This window comes from Pygocentrus nattereri, chromosome 8, assembly GCF_015220715.1.
Source record: "Pygocentrus nattereri isolate fPygNat1 chromosome 8, fPygNat1.pri, whole genome shotgun sequence".
NCBI lineage: Eukaryota > Metazoa > Chordata > Actinopteri > Characiformes > Serrasalmidae > Pygocentrus > Pygocentrus nattereri.
In genome coordinates, this window is record NC_051218.1 from 31,860,521 (window position 1) to 31,875,277 (window position 14,757).

Here is a 14,757-nt window from a genome sequence, read left to right on the forward strand (position 1 = left end):
AGGGTGCTACTTGAAGTAATCCATTACAAATGACTAATTTCTTCTGTCAAACTGTAACAGGATGACTTATTATGATTAATTCCTGGGAATAGTAATTTCACTACTCATTATTTTCAATGTACTCTCTAAAGCTCAAACACATCTGTACCAACTGTACAAACCTAACAGTCCTTCCAGCACTTTGTGTATAATCTAACAGTCTATCACAGTAAACATTCATTTGAAAGGCCTGACCGTATTTCTGACATTGAAAGAGACACAGTCAATTCTACGGAATAAAATAATTAATTTTGCCGACTGTTTGGAAGATAAGAGAAAGAGTCATAAAACAGCTGTAATCAGCTCTTTCTGAGTTTACTTTTTTTAGAGCTGTCTGTGAACTGAGATCTTTATCCATCAATTTTAAACAGATTGTTGGCTGAGTATATGAAGCTTCTATCACTCGCGCTGAACTGTTCACATTCACAACATATGATTAATATGTGATTTAAATACATCTCACGGAAGTGGGCGTACTGAGGGGTCTGCTTCACCCCCTAATTTCAGGACTGCAGCTGCTAAAAACAATCATATAATACAGAGATCTGAACTTAAGTTCAGATTCTCATTTGAGTAGATCAAAGACCCTTGAGTGCTTGTTTTTGAGAGAAGTTTGAATTTTTCTTTTTTATTTATATATTTTCAAAGCCTGCAGTTTAGTTTAATGCTCTACTTTTATGAAAGTGAGCTTTTCCTTCGATATCTGCTGGACGCTCTGAGGGTGTGTCACTAAAGCACACAGGTTGAGATGCAAAAAGAGAAAGTGTGTGCAGAGATAGAGGCCGGTACTGAATCCCAAATATTTCTGATACTTTTGAGAAGAAGTTTGCCCTTAATATCTATTCATGGTGGAGGGATACATAAAATGCAGGAAGATGTGAGGCAAAATAGACCCCAAAGACACCTTCTTATTGTCATTTTACCATAATCAACATTCCATATTAAACAAAGAAAATGCATGTAGGTTAAAAGGTGGTTTTGGATAATAAATAAAATGGCTATATTTGTGTTGTAGTCAAGGCGACCCCTAGTTCCTATTACCACCACTGCAATTTCCCTTCAGGATCTATACAGTTCATTTGTTTGTTTGTTTGTTCGTTCATTCTTTCTTTTATTCTTTCTAAATCAACAACTGATGTTGTCACAAAGCTGCACAAAACAGAATTCCAGAGAAGAAAAAGTTTTAACATGAATGTAAAACCCCCAGGTGAGCAAGCCAGGGGCGACAGTGGCAAGGGAAAACTCCCTCAGAGCTGAGGAAGAAACTTTGGGAGGAACCAAGGCTCACCAGGGGGGACCCGTCTTCCTCTGGTCAAACTACCTACAAATGATTATACTACTAATATTAATAGCAGTAGTATTAGTATTAGTAGTAGTAATAGGTAGGAGTCTATGAAAACTTCAATGTAGTTCGGGCAGCTAGTCCAAGGCAGGTGGAAGTAGCTGGGGCATGGGCAGCTGGTCTGAAGTGGGTAGTAAGTCAGCTCAATCCTGTTTTTAAACTTTTAAAAATCATCTGACCTTATAATAACATTTTATCAGTGTGAGTTAAATCTCACTACATGACTGTGAGCATGACCCAATCAGTTACCACATCACATATCAAGAATATGATCAGGTGATTTGCATAACGTTCCTCTACACTGGGAGAGCAGAGAGATGATGTAAGTCAGAGGTCTGATGTATCAGTTATGTGTATATATTGTCATTTCTCACCTCAATATAGTGCATTAGGACACATTGCGTTTGATGTAAGATACCAAAATGATTAAAATGGAAAAAAGGCACATCATTTAGCATGACATCATTGTTCATTTCACATGTTGCTTTAAAACTCTCGTATCCCTGCGAGTAACATAACTCTTATTAATAACTGTAATGTGTAAGTAATTAGTAAGTAAGTAATGTGGTTTAAAGAATGTATGCTGTACAATGTTAAAATTCTTAATTACTGGAAAAAGTTATTATATTACTGTAATGCATTACTATGTACTGTGTTAGTCCAACACTATCCCTGTAGCAGTCGGTTCTATCATGAGGGAATAAGGCCAGTGCAGGGACAGACATGCCATGGTCCAACCCATTTTGTTAACACACATACCATACTATAAAAAATGTTACAAAATTTCAGTGTGTGAGATGTAAACAGAGTCATTCAGTGGTTTGGTTGGACTGGTGGATTGTAGTGGTGGTGAAAGGAACCAGGAGTCGCCATGACTACAACACAAATATTGACATTTTGTTTATTATCCAAAAATAAATAAATAAAAAACAGTTAATCTACTTATGTATTTTTGGGTTTTATGTGGAATGTTGATAGTAAATTAGTGGAAAATCTGACAATAAAAAGTTTAGGGGTCTAATTTGCCTCACAACTTCCTGCATTTTATGTATCCCTCCACCATGAATAGATGTTAAGGCCAAAATTCTTCTTAAAACTATCATAAATCAATGTCACAGTGCATTCATAACCATTTCATGTAGTGATTTTCTGTGAGGGAGCTTTTAGAAGTGGATGTCTGGTTCCTATCACCACTACTATGAACAATTCTGACTCTCTAGAATGGAACATTTCACACTAAATAATTCTAAATGACTTGGATGACTGAATTATGTTGATGTTTTGAAAATCCAATTTTCTCACAAAAAAAGCCTTACTTTTTACTCTATTCTTGCTTATTTGTAATTATTCTAATGTTGTTTATAGACAAAAACACATTTACTGCCCAGACAATTTTAAACAATTTCCTAGGCTCTCTAAGGCTTTTGCAGAACTATGTACAATACAGAAATTTGCAAGATGCTTACAAGACATATTACTACCTTGATTCAAAGTGATCCCTTTCTGCTTTTCTCTCTTTCACACTGTCTCCATCAATCTACCTCTCTTTTTCTTTCTCTTTCTCTGATAGCTCACTTTCTGGATGGTAAAATCAAAGGTACTGTGTCCCCTTTTATCACCGTGTTGCCTGAGCGTATCTAATGAATCTGTGTTTTTCCTTTCATCCTTTTTGCTCTCAGATTTGTTTGGGTAACTTTATTGCAGGTTATCTGAGTTTGAAATGATCGTCACGCTCGGAAGCCGTTTCTCAGCATTGACTTCCACTTTCTCTGCCCTCTCTATGATCTCGATTTTGAACAATGCAATGCAAATATCACCAAATGTCATATTTACTGGAGCGAGGTCGAGCCTGTGCGTATAATTTGGTGCCCCCGGAGGAGGTGTATGTGTGTACACGTGCTTCCTGCGCTACATCTGAACCTTTTTAATTCTTTTTTTTTTTTTTTTTTTTTTGTTTAATTTCCTGGATTGTCTCTTCGTGATAGCAGACTGGATAGGATACAGAGGTAAAGGTTGTGCTGGCCTGAGGAGAGCATGTGGCTCTAGTCCCCTTCACCACTGCCCCCAAAGCATGACACTCATTGTCTTACTGCATACTGTCTATTATTGTCTATTACTGTCCATGTGCACAGCTTTCCTATGGTTGGTTGTATGTAACCATTGGTCACCACGGTGCAAAATTAAATATCCTCACATATGCAAATGACCATGCATAAACATAAACATGCAAACACATGCAACCTACATGCACACCCATGCACAACAACCCTCCAGGCCTCGATTTCTGGGAACTAAAAATAAATTTTTATTTAACAATTTAAGATTCATCATTAAGTGATGATGTCATATTTATAGTAATTACTTGGTAATCAGCGTCCTACTTTAGTAATCAATAACTAAAGATGGTCCTTCAAGGATTCTTTAGTAAAAGTAGGTTCTAGGTTTGCATCATGAAATGGTTCTTAAGACTGATGGAGAATGTGCTGAAAATGGTTCTATATAGAACCTTTTTAAAATTGGTTTTATATATCACCCAGTATTCCTGTATTGTAACAGTATAAGAATGATTTTGGGTGCTGTATGGAACCCTTTTTTAAAAAGAGTTCTATATAGAACCATCTCTAACACATCCATGCACATTTCCCATCAATCTGAATGAGGCAAAAAGCTCTTTAATCATGCAATGTGTTTATGGCTCTATATAGAACCATTTTCTTTACTAAAGAACCCTTGAAGGAGCATGTTTTAAGAGGATAGAGTGACATAAGCATGACCAGAGCACTTTTATTTGTGTATTATGCATCATAATCTTTGCACGACAAATTAAGTCTCCATTATTATGCCCTTATAAGTCTAATCAAACAAGTAAACTGAATGATCAAAAATGACCAGTTATGTCCTTAAAATCTCAGGCTTATTACGTACTAAGGCTTATGATGTAGTAACTACAGGGACTTAAATGAGCTTTACTTAGTTTATAGAGGTGTGTAATTAAATGCCCTGGCCATCTAGAGTTAACCAATTACCTTTTTCAAACATTATCAAACAGAAACTAGGATAATCAAGGATCTTCAAGATAGTTTGTGATGTTCCTATCAAGAAAGCAATTTGCAAATAACTGTCTGCTCCTTCCTACATTATTATTTAGTAACTACAGTGCATTAAGCATTTTCTAGAGCATTTTATTTGTGAATATAGGGCAGTTTTTCTTTATGACCTTACAATGACCTTCCTATAATTGCGTGGGACAGAAACATCAAAGTGGGAGGGCATTAAGACTCTGTATGACATGTATGACTTTGTATGGTATGTAGGTTACTATATACAAAAAGCATATAGGTTGTTAATGCTAAATAATATCTCCCTACACTGAAGTGTTAACAATCAATGACTCCAGGCCTTCTAAATACATTCTAGATGCACTAAAAATATCATTGACTGTGAATACGAACTGTAGTCTAAGCAGGTTTGTTGTTCTGAATGGAAAACAGTGGTGGCAGCTCTATGCCAGGACTCTTTACTGAAAGAATGGGCAAAAATGTACAGAAGAATTAACTTAGCACTAGCATTATATTAGAAATTCTATAAACATGCAGGTTTTTTGACCAGGTTTTAATATGTATGGCCCAAACTGAAGACCTAGCTCTAAAGGTCACACCACTGAACACATAAATACTCAGCCACACGTAAGTAGATCTGCTTAAATATAAACATGCACAAATGTGAACAAATACACATGTACTCATAAACGTATTCAAGTTGACACGTGCAGACCCCCACACATGCACGCATGCATGCACATACCCCTACAGTCATGCACACATACATTGAGTTGCCAGTTTATTAGGTTCACCTACCTTGTGGCTATGCTCACTGGCCATTTTATCAGAAACATCTCACATACAGGAGCCCTGTGCGGGCAAACACAACACTCATATGCTGACATACACACAAATGCACACTCACAAGTGCATAAACACTCAGACACACAAAGGCCACCACTGTGCGAGATTTCACTGTCTTGTGTTCCTCACTTTGTCTCTCTCTTATCTCCTGGTTTTGATGTAATATTGAACAGTTGCTAAGCTTCTTTAGTTTAGCAATTCCTTCTTCTGACTTCAGCCAGTCTCTGATCAAGGAGATGATAGCACTGGAGTAACCAAACATGTCTGACCCAAATCCTCCCTCTATTTGTTCTGAATGAGCTGTGAATTCACATGGATTTACATCACACTTCAGTTCTAATTAAACAATGGAATAAATTGAGAAATTATATACATATTGAGAAAATAGATAATTTAAGAGATTTGTTTTATTGAGAAACTGGTACTGTTGAGAAAACTACTGGGAAATTTGCTGTATTGAAATTTTTATATGTTGAAACATTGGTTTTATTAAAAACTAGATTGAATTAATTGATAAACTGGGTTTATTAAGACATTAGCACTGTTGAAAAAGTGAATACATTGATAAATTGGGTCTATTAAGAAATCTGATTAACTAATAAATTGAATTCACTGAGAAATCAATTCTGGTGACAAATTCGAAATTAGATGTACTGAGAAATTTGGTCTACTGAAAATTATGTCTAAAGAGAAATTGCATCAATTGGGGAATTGGATCTATTGAGAAATTTGATTTGTAGAGAAGTTGAGTCTGTTGAGAGATTTGGATTTGTTGTTAAGTTGGGTTTATTTAGAGACTGAGCCTGTTAAAAGTTTCGATCTATTGAGATATGGGATCTATTGATACATATTCCCAAAAGAGCAAAACATCACCCTGCTTATTATAATATGATTGTATGAACTATGGTTTCATGTGAAATTACAGCTCTTTTCCTATGTCCCGTCTGATGTCTTTGAAATGTAAACGTTTCAGACATTTGATTGACCTAGACACATTCCCCATGTTATCCCTTTTTGTCTGAGATGTGACTTGTGCATTAGTACTTGACCCCTGTGTTTGGTCACTGGTTTGCTGGGGTTTGTGACTGCTGAATTTGTCCCGGTAGACAGCTGTCCTGGCCTGTGTAACAACAATGGCAGGTGTGTCCTGGACCAGAACGGCTGGCACTGTCTTTGCCAGTCAGGATGGAGAGGGGCGGGGTGTGATGTTGCCATGGAAACCCTCTGCTCTGATGGCAAGGACAACGAGGGAGGTGAGAATTAGTTTGATTAACTGGGGAATACAGTGCAAATGAATGTATCTTGGTTCAGTGCTGTAATTTTATAAAATATTCTAGATCTAAATTGCTTATGCTTGCTGCCTTGGAGTTTATATGCAAGTCATTGTTGTCAGAAGAGAACTTTTTAACTTTTTATTTGTATTTCATTCATTTACACCATTGAAAATCCCAGGTGCCCTTTCATGATGAATGTGGCAAAATTTGCATTATTAGTTGTTTTCCTTCTCTGAGAAAGTTACAGTTTTAGATGTATCAGGATTTCAAAATGCTGGTACAACGGCAGAGTTAGATTAAGGTTAAAGTAGTCTAGCAAGCCAGATGTCTGCTTATCAGCAGAAAGTTTGGAAGTTTTCATTGCTTAGGGTGGTAATGAACCACCTACTTTTATAGGAAGGGGCTTTTTGACTGACATCCAATCTCAACCCGTTCTTTCAGCATGAAGCATAGTTGTAGGAAAATTGCAAAAGTGATACAAGAAAAACACATCTGTGGGAAACAAAGTAGTACATCTGTTGGCAATGAGCTTGTTTTTTAATCTACTGCTCTTGCTCTGAAAGACTTCCTAAATTAAAGGCAACAGCCTGCAGCTGGAGCGTATTTTTCAAGTCAAAACAGAAGTCCAGAGTGCTTATATGAAACTTGTTACTGTGGTTTCCTGCTGTTTCTACAGATGGCCTGCTGGACTGTATGGATCCAGACTGTTGCCTGCAGAGTTCTTGTCAGGATCAGCCTTACTGCAAAGGGGCACCAGACCCCACCACGACCCAACAAAACCCCCAGACCTCTTCCACTCCACCCACCCTGGCCTTCTACCAGCGGGTCAGTTTCCTTGTGGCTCCAGGTGGAACTCACCGACTTCCTGGAGAAAACCCGTTCAACAGCAGGTCAGCTGAGCTTCATCACTAACGAAGAATTAAAAGTGAAAATGTAGGAGGTGTCCAAAATAATGGAAACACCACATGTAGTACTCATGCTCATCAGCCATTTTATATACCAACTGTATACAGTGATTAAGTGTGTAGAAGATGACCTGCTCTCCAAAAGTCATAAAGTTAAAGACAACACACTGTTTTCAACATTTTAAGATAGATTAGTGTTTTATTTTTGTCTTGTACAGTTTTAAAAGTAAAACTGTACAGTAAAAGCAAAAGTTTGGGCATCCCCAAGAGATTTGAGCTCTCATTGCCAATTTCTCAGACCTTGTTGGAGCTAGCTTGTTGGAGCTATGGGTTGATCACAGTCATTGTAAAGAAAGTCCAGGTGATGCTATATCCAAAAAATTTAATTAATTAAAATGAAAATTAAAGTAATTGATTCCCACAAAGCAGGGCAATTCAGTGAATAAGAACATCTCTCCTAAGGCTATAACAAGATAGCAAAGCATTTTCATGTAGCTGTTTTCTCAGTTTATAATATAAATAAGAAATGGTGGAGGTGAAGTTGAGAATGGTAAGGCCAAGAAAACTGCTCATAGAATTGCTAGAAAGGCAAATCAAACCTATTTGGCTGCAAAAGACATTTAGAAAGATTTAGCAGACTCTAGAGGTGCAGTGTTCTACTGAGCAGCAACATCTGAAAACATGACCTTCATCGAAACATCTAAACAGGGCCTCTGCATTTTGGAAACAAGTCCAGTGGACTAATGAAGTTAAAATTAAACATTTTGGCCACAGTAAGCAAAGGTATGTTTAGAGAGAAAAGGGATGGAGAATTTAATTAATAAAAACGTCTCTTCAACTTTAAAGCAGAGGAGTGGAATGATCATGCCTTGGGCTTGTGCTGCAGTGGCACAGGGAACATTTCACTGGTAGAGGAAAGATTAAATACCAAAATGAAATACCAGCAAATTCTGGATGCAAACCTCACACCATCTGTAAAAAAGCTGAAGATGAAAACAAGTTGGCTTCTACAACAGGATAATGATCCTAAACACACCTGAAAATGCACAATGGACTACCTCAAAAGGTGCAAGCTGAAGGTTTTGCCATCACTCTCACACTCCCCTGAACTAAACATCATTAAAATATGTGGATCAAACTCAAAAGAGCAGTGCGTGTCAGAAAACCTAACAATCTCACATAAGCTTTTTGCAAGGAATAATGCGCTAAAAATCCACCAAACAAGAACTGAAAAGATCTATGATACTTGCCAGCAAGGGGGTGTTAATAAGTACTGACCGTGCAAGGTGCCCAAACTTTCCTTTTTTATTTTGAGACCATAAAAATGGAGATTAAAAAGTGGTCTTGCTTAAAATATTAAAGAAATGTGTTGTCTTTATGCTTTTCCAGAATCTGGTCAAGCTTTACTATTCACAGTAACAGAAATCTTCATCAGGAGTGCCTAATCGTTTTCATGCCACTAGGTGCACATTGTAGGTTTACAGTCTCAGACCTTTATAGTGTTCCTGAGAGAATGACCAAAAAGTATTTCATATAGTGTTTATTTTGAGCACATACCGTGTTTTTTATAATATTAAAGGCATTTTTTTATGTAAAGGTTTGCGCTTGAATGCTTGGAATTTGTAGCCTGTAGGAAATTCATCTCTCGTGGCTCTTCATGAAACTCCTGAGATAATACCACAATTGCTCCATAAAACAGATCACTCCATTATTCTGTATACAATATTTTACAATTTTTGCAGACATGCAGGTGAGGTTCACTAACTTTATCATCAGTGTCCTGCTACACATTAGTACAGGAACAGTGCACATTAGTACAAGAACAGTAACACTGTTCAGAGTTGTGTGGGGATGGTTTGGGATAAAAATGAAGAGCAGAGCACTGTTTGGAAGTTGTTTTAGAGCTTTGGGGATTGTGTAGGAATTTTGAGAGGTTCAGATTGACTGTGTAACCCTAAAAGTCTCAAAAACTTCAGAGTTCTGAAAGATGTTTTGTTCAACGTTTGATTTACATTATTTATGCTATGAATTACATTTGCATTTCATTAATATTCTGTAAGGACAGGATGGAGTCTGCACTTTAAAATTCAGTGTTTTTAGCCAAAACTGGAAAAAAGATGACACTTTCAGTTTGCAACTGAAAGAGGAAAAAATGAAGAAAATCTAGACCAGGGTTACTGTAGTTTTTACATTTGAATTAATTTACATTTTTATTTAGTTATTTAATTTTGCAGAAAAACAGAAGCAGAAAGGAAAGTTTCTGTGAGCACGCTGACGCCAAAAATTAATAAAAAAGTCTAAAATCCATGCAAAGAACAACTACAAAATGATGGAATTCATTGCTTTGGGTAGCTAACTGTTCTTGGTTGTCTAAGATGCTGGAATTTGTGGTACATTCTGCAGCCTCTGTAATAATTTTAGTACATTTATTTTATGTAAGTTGTTTTATTTTTTATCAGCTCTTTTCTGGGTCGTGCTGATTAAATGCGTTTGTGAAGTGATGGTGACTGACATTGTATTTGCTGCCCTTTACAGACTGACTGACCATGAGGTTTTTTATTATTTTTTGTGTTTTGTGTTCTATCTATTTTTCTTCTACCTGCGCTGTGACCTTGGCGCTGTTTGATTTTGCAGTGCTGTTCCCCATGGGTGCTGGGTCTGTGAGGGGAACAGAGGGATGTATCAGTGTCTGAACAGCTAAAGAAAACAGCATTGTCACAGATTGTCACTAGAATCTGATATTGTGTCTTTGCACATTTGGTCCAGCAGGTCATGGTCAGATCTCTTCTTGTAGAAAAAGGAAGGAGTGAAAGACAGACGGCTGAGTGGTCACATGATAGGGTACAGTGCCAGTGTTGGTATCTTTGCAGTGTGCAGTATTAGGTAGTGTTGTAGTGAAGCCCATTAGAGATTAAACTGTGTTAAGACCAAGAACTGGACACATTGAGTATGAGTCAGGCCCAGTACCATGAGAATACAAGTCAAGGAAAAAAAATTATTGATATGTGTTTGTAGTTAATATAATACTTATAATACCTGATACATACCACAATACTGCATCAATGGTCATAAATGGTCATATAAACTTTATAATAATATAAATCTATTTATAATAAACTAATAATCTGTTTTACAGTTTCTTATTAGGTTGAATGAATAACTGGCTGAAAATATAGGTATTCTGAATAAATGTATATATATATATATATATATATATATATATATATACATTTATTCAGAATTTTTTACAGAACGCTGGTAAAAATCCCATTAAACAAGACTCACTATATATATATATATATATATATATATATATATATATATATATATATATATATATATATAGTGAGTCTTGTTTAATGGGATTTTTACCAGCATTCTGTAAAGATTGTCCAGCCACACATCAGTACCACATATAAGGATAGATCATGGATAGGTCATGAGAAAGAGTTCTGAACGTTTTCCAGAAAGTCCTCTTCCTGGCTGCCTGTCTGCTGAAACAATGGAAATAAAATTAGCAGGTAGTGCTAAGCTTTTAATTAAGCCTTGATGAGGAAGAACATTCTCCACCCAGACACTCCTGTTGTTCACATATTCAGAAATTATCCTGCAATTAACTGGCAGCTAAAAAATTGCAGGTTGGCTGCTAAATGGCGCTTGGTGGAATAATTTGCTGTAATTGTCCATGTCCATTGTCCACCAAGTTGACTCTCATAGAGGGCAAGTGGATGAGAGGAGACAGAAAAGTCAAGTTTTATGCTGATGAGTCTTCAAGCAGTAGTTCAGCAAAATGTACAGTTTTACACAGTTTACCCTCCTTACTCTAAACATCCCTCAGCAAAAGTCTGTTTGGTGTCTGAAATTTGCTTCTTTAGTTTTAGCACTGGAGTTAAAGTAGTTAACAAGCAGTGGCTTACTATGCCTATTAGACCTAGGCCTTCAGTTCTGGTCATACTTGTCAAAATGTGTTACTTTTGTTTTAGTTACTATGGGATTTTAGTAGTATGTTAGTGTTAAACAAACAGCTACATTTTTGGCCATTCTAGATTAAACACAGAAATCTGAAGCTTGTAACAAACATTATCATATATTTGAACTTGTATGTATGACTGGCTTTTTTGCCAATTTGAATACATTCAGATTACAGATGAAGACTGAGGTGTTTATGTACACCCTGTCCTGAACAATCTGATGGATAATTTGCGTTTATGTGCACACTACAAGTAATCCAATCCAGACATTAATGCATGAGTAGAGAACAGCTTAGTGTAGATGTTACCATGACAACGAGCATCATGTGAGTCCAGTCAGAGTGAGATGAGCAGCAGTGAGCAGTGATTGTGTTTTTAAAAACTTTAAAACGATGTCAGACTCAGGAAAACATACTTTACATGTATTTATTAAAGAGGGCCGAGAGGAAGACGTCGTGTTCTGAGACACATAAGATGGACACCTGTCCCATCACCGTCTTTTAAAGTTCAAAGCATAAACTTCGTCTCCTCTGCAGAACAGTTTCCGCTCCGCCATGTTGAACGTTATATACTTTCAATATGACTCGAAACACATGCATAGAATGTACTTAAATTTTCTAAATGGGAATGTAATCAGATACAGGCGTTTATTATTCTTCTATTTAACTGCTTATTTACAGCATTACCCACTTCATTCAGTTGAATAGTAATTATATTCTGAATGGATTAGTCTATTCTGACTGAGGTTTTACATGGACATATTCAATTCTGATTGAGCTATTAGTCGGATTATTAAGCTGTTAGGATGTAAATGTGGCTAGTGTTACAGTGAATTTGACATTCCTGATAACTAACCCCAAACTGCTTAGACTATGACTTGTATTCACAGCCAGGGATGTATCTAGAACCTCAAGAAAGACTAGAATGAGTCACTTTTTAATTATGTTGGTAGTTAATCTAATGTGTTTTGCCTTCAGTCCAGCTCCTGAAGACTTAATCAAGTTAATCATAGATACCACAGAGAACAGTCCTTATTGGATGGCATTCTGTTGAGCATTTCAAGAACTTAATTCTTTTGTTTCCAACCAGAATTTGACAATGAAATAAAATAAAAAGAAAGGCTTTCAAAGAAAGTCTTCTCTGACATCCTCCTCTGGTTCTACGTAACAGAAATGTATGTACACCAATTAGCATGATGCTAACTGCTTGCCTTAATCATCACATGCTGGCCTGAAACTGTGAGGAGTTTTTCAGTATTTCTAATAGACTTGATTGTGTTTTCTGATACTGTAGGACACACATTTATCTATAAACATGGACTAAAGTACAGAACTCAGGCTTGAAAATCCACTGCTGTACTTGCCTAACTACATTTATTCAAGTGCTAAATTAAACCCCAAACTGATTGACTGGCTGATTGACTACATTTAGAGTGAGGGGAAATTTCTGTAAATTACATTTTATTTATTTATTTTTTTCATGCATTAATGTCTGTGTATAATTCTGGAGTGTGTTTTGGGCTGTTTTTAAGCTGACAGACGTTAAGCCGCTTGCGAGCCTTGAGGATGGGATTAGCACAGTCTTTGTTCCTGGGAATGTTTGTTTACACTGAGTGTCTTTGTCTTTGTTTGTTGCTCAGCCTGGTGTCAGTGGTGAGAGGTCAGGTGGTGACGGAAGATGGAACACCATTAATCGGAGTGAATGTGTCGCTGCTGCATTACCCGCAACACGGCTACACCATCACCAGGCAGGACGGCATGTACGTATACAAACAAACACACACCTGCAACTTACATATTGTCACTTTCATAAAAAAAACTCCATAGCTTAAAAAGTAAGTCTTTAGAAAATGGTATTAACTTGAATGTAAACTCTAAAGGTTACGGTGCACCAGATGTGTCACAATTATTATTATCATTGTTATTATTATTAATGGTATTAACACTTGTTTAGTTTACTCTTTAAACTCTAAATGATACCATGTACTAGATGTGTCACTATTATTATTATTATTATTATTATTATTATTATTATTACATGCTTTTAAGCCAATTCAGACTTCAGTTGACCATATGGACAGCATTTCTCCAGAATGTTCTTCTCTTCTGTTTGGGTCTTTAGGCTTCAGAATGGCTGGTTCATGCTTCCTCTGTCTGTATAGAACCATACACACTTAAAGAACCATTTGCATGCCTAAATTGTCCTTTGCATGCATATAAAGGGTAATTCCATTGTTCAAAACACTTCTCAAAAGGCCATTTCACCATGCAAGGAAACATTTAAGCATGCACATGGTTCTTTGAGTGTTCATGGTTCCTTTTTAAGAGTATAGCTGACCATTCTGTTCTTTTTCTTTCATCCCTTCCAAGCTTAGCTGTTGTTTCCAATGAATGTGTCCAAAATAAAAGCTTCAGTTTGGTGATCTGGGCTTCAAGTAAGAGATGAGTCTCCATTTGAATGAAGATCTGTTTGTTTTCTTTGCCGTCCAGGGTTCTCTCAAAACTCTTCTCCAACACCAAATTTCAAAGGCCTCTATAGTTTCCTGCCTAGCTTGTTTATTGTCCAGCTTTCACATCCAGAAAGAATCACAGAGAAGAACACAGTCTGGGCATTTCTGATTCTCATCTGTAGAGACACACTGCTGCACTGAAGATCTTTTCAAGTTCCTTCATCCTTGTTCTTTAAAATGCTCACCTGTAAGCTAGAAGCTATTGTTTCCACATCTTCTCCAAAACAGTAAAGTTAGCAGTCTTTCCTGATGTCATAACTTTAGTCTTCTTCATACTGAAGTCTAATCTTAGCACTCTGTTCTTTAACCTTCCGTATAAAGGCCTTCACATGTTTCAGATCTTCTGCTATGAGCATTGTATCAAATGCATTTTGAAGGTTATTGATGTTTCTTCCACAATTCTTCAATTCTCGGTCATGAATGTGGAGTTTTAACCCAAGATGTTACTGCATACTACTTACTGTACAGAAAATGTACAGCTGGAATGTGTGGCAGGGATACACCAATAAACACAATGCTTAAAGAGGAAGTCCACCAATTTTTCAAAGATTCAAAGATGTAAATAGAGTCAAGAGTCATTCAGAGTGGTTTGGTGTGAAACAGTTGATGGTAGAGACTAAGATTTCTTTACAGTGGTGGTGATAGAAACCAGGAGTCGCCAGGACAACAACACAAGTATAGCCATTTTATTTACCATCCAAAACCACCAATGAGCTTACACATGTCTTTTGAGTCTTAAATAGAATGCTAATGATGGTGAAACAGTCATAAATCAGAAAAAAGGGTTTTATGTATCTCTCCACCATTGATAG

At 36.7% G+C, this 14,757-nt stretch overlaps 1 protein-coding gene across 3 annotated transcripts in view; it reads left to right on the forward strand.

The window, feature by feature from the left end:
• si:dkey-237h12.3 (teneurin-3) overlaps window positions 1-14,757 on the forward strand; it is a 306,416-nt gene that overhangs the window by 228,841 nt on the left and 62,818 nt on the right. The window contains exons 13-17 of one of the 3 annotated variants that reach the window (XM_017693371.2): window positions 2,952-2,978; window positions 3,370-3,387; window positions 6,393-6,539; window positions 7,237-7,450; window positions 13,076-13,195. In XM_017693371.2, coding sequence (XP_017548860.1) covers window positions 2,952-2,978; window positions 3,370-3,387; window positions 6,393-6,539; window positions 7,237-7,450; window positions 13,076-13,195 — 526 coding nt within the window. The remainder of the gene's footprint in view (window positions 1-2,951; window positions 2,979-3,369; window positions 3,388-6,392; window positions 6,540-7,236; window positions 7,451-13,075; window positions 13,196-14,757) is intronic. The other 2 variants (XM_017693372.2, XM_017693373.2) reach the window with 2 other exon arrangements.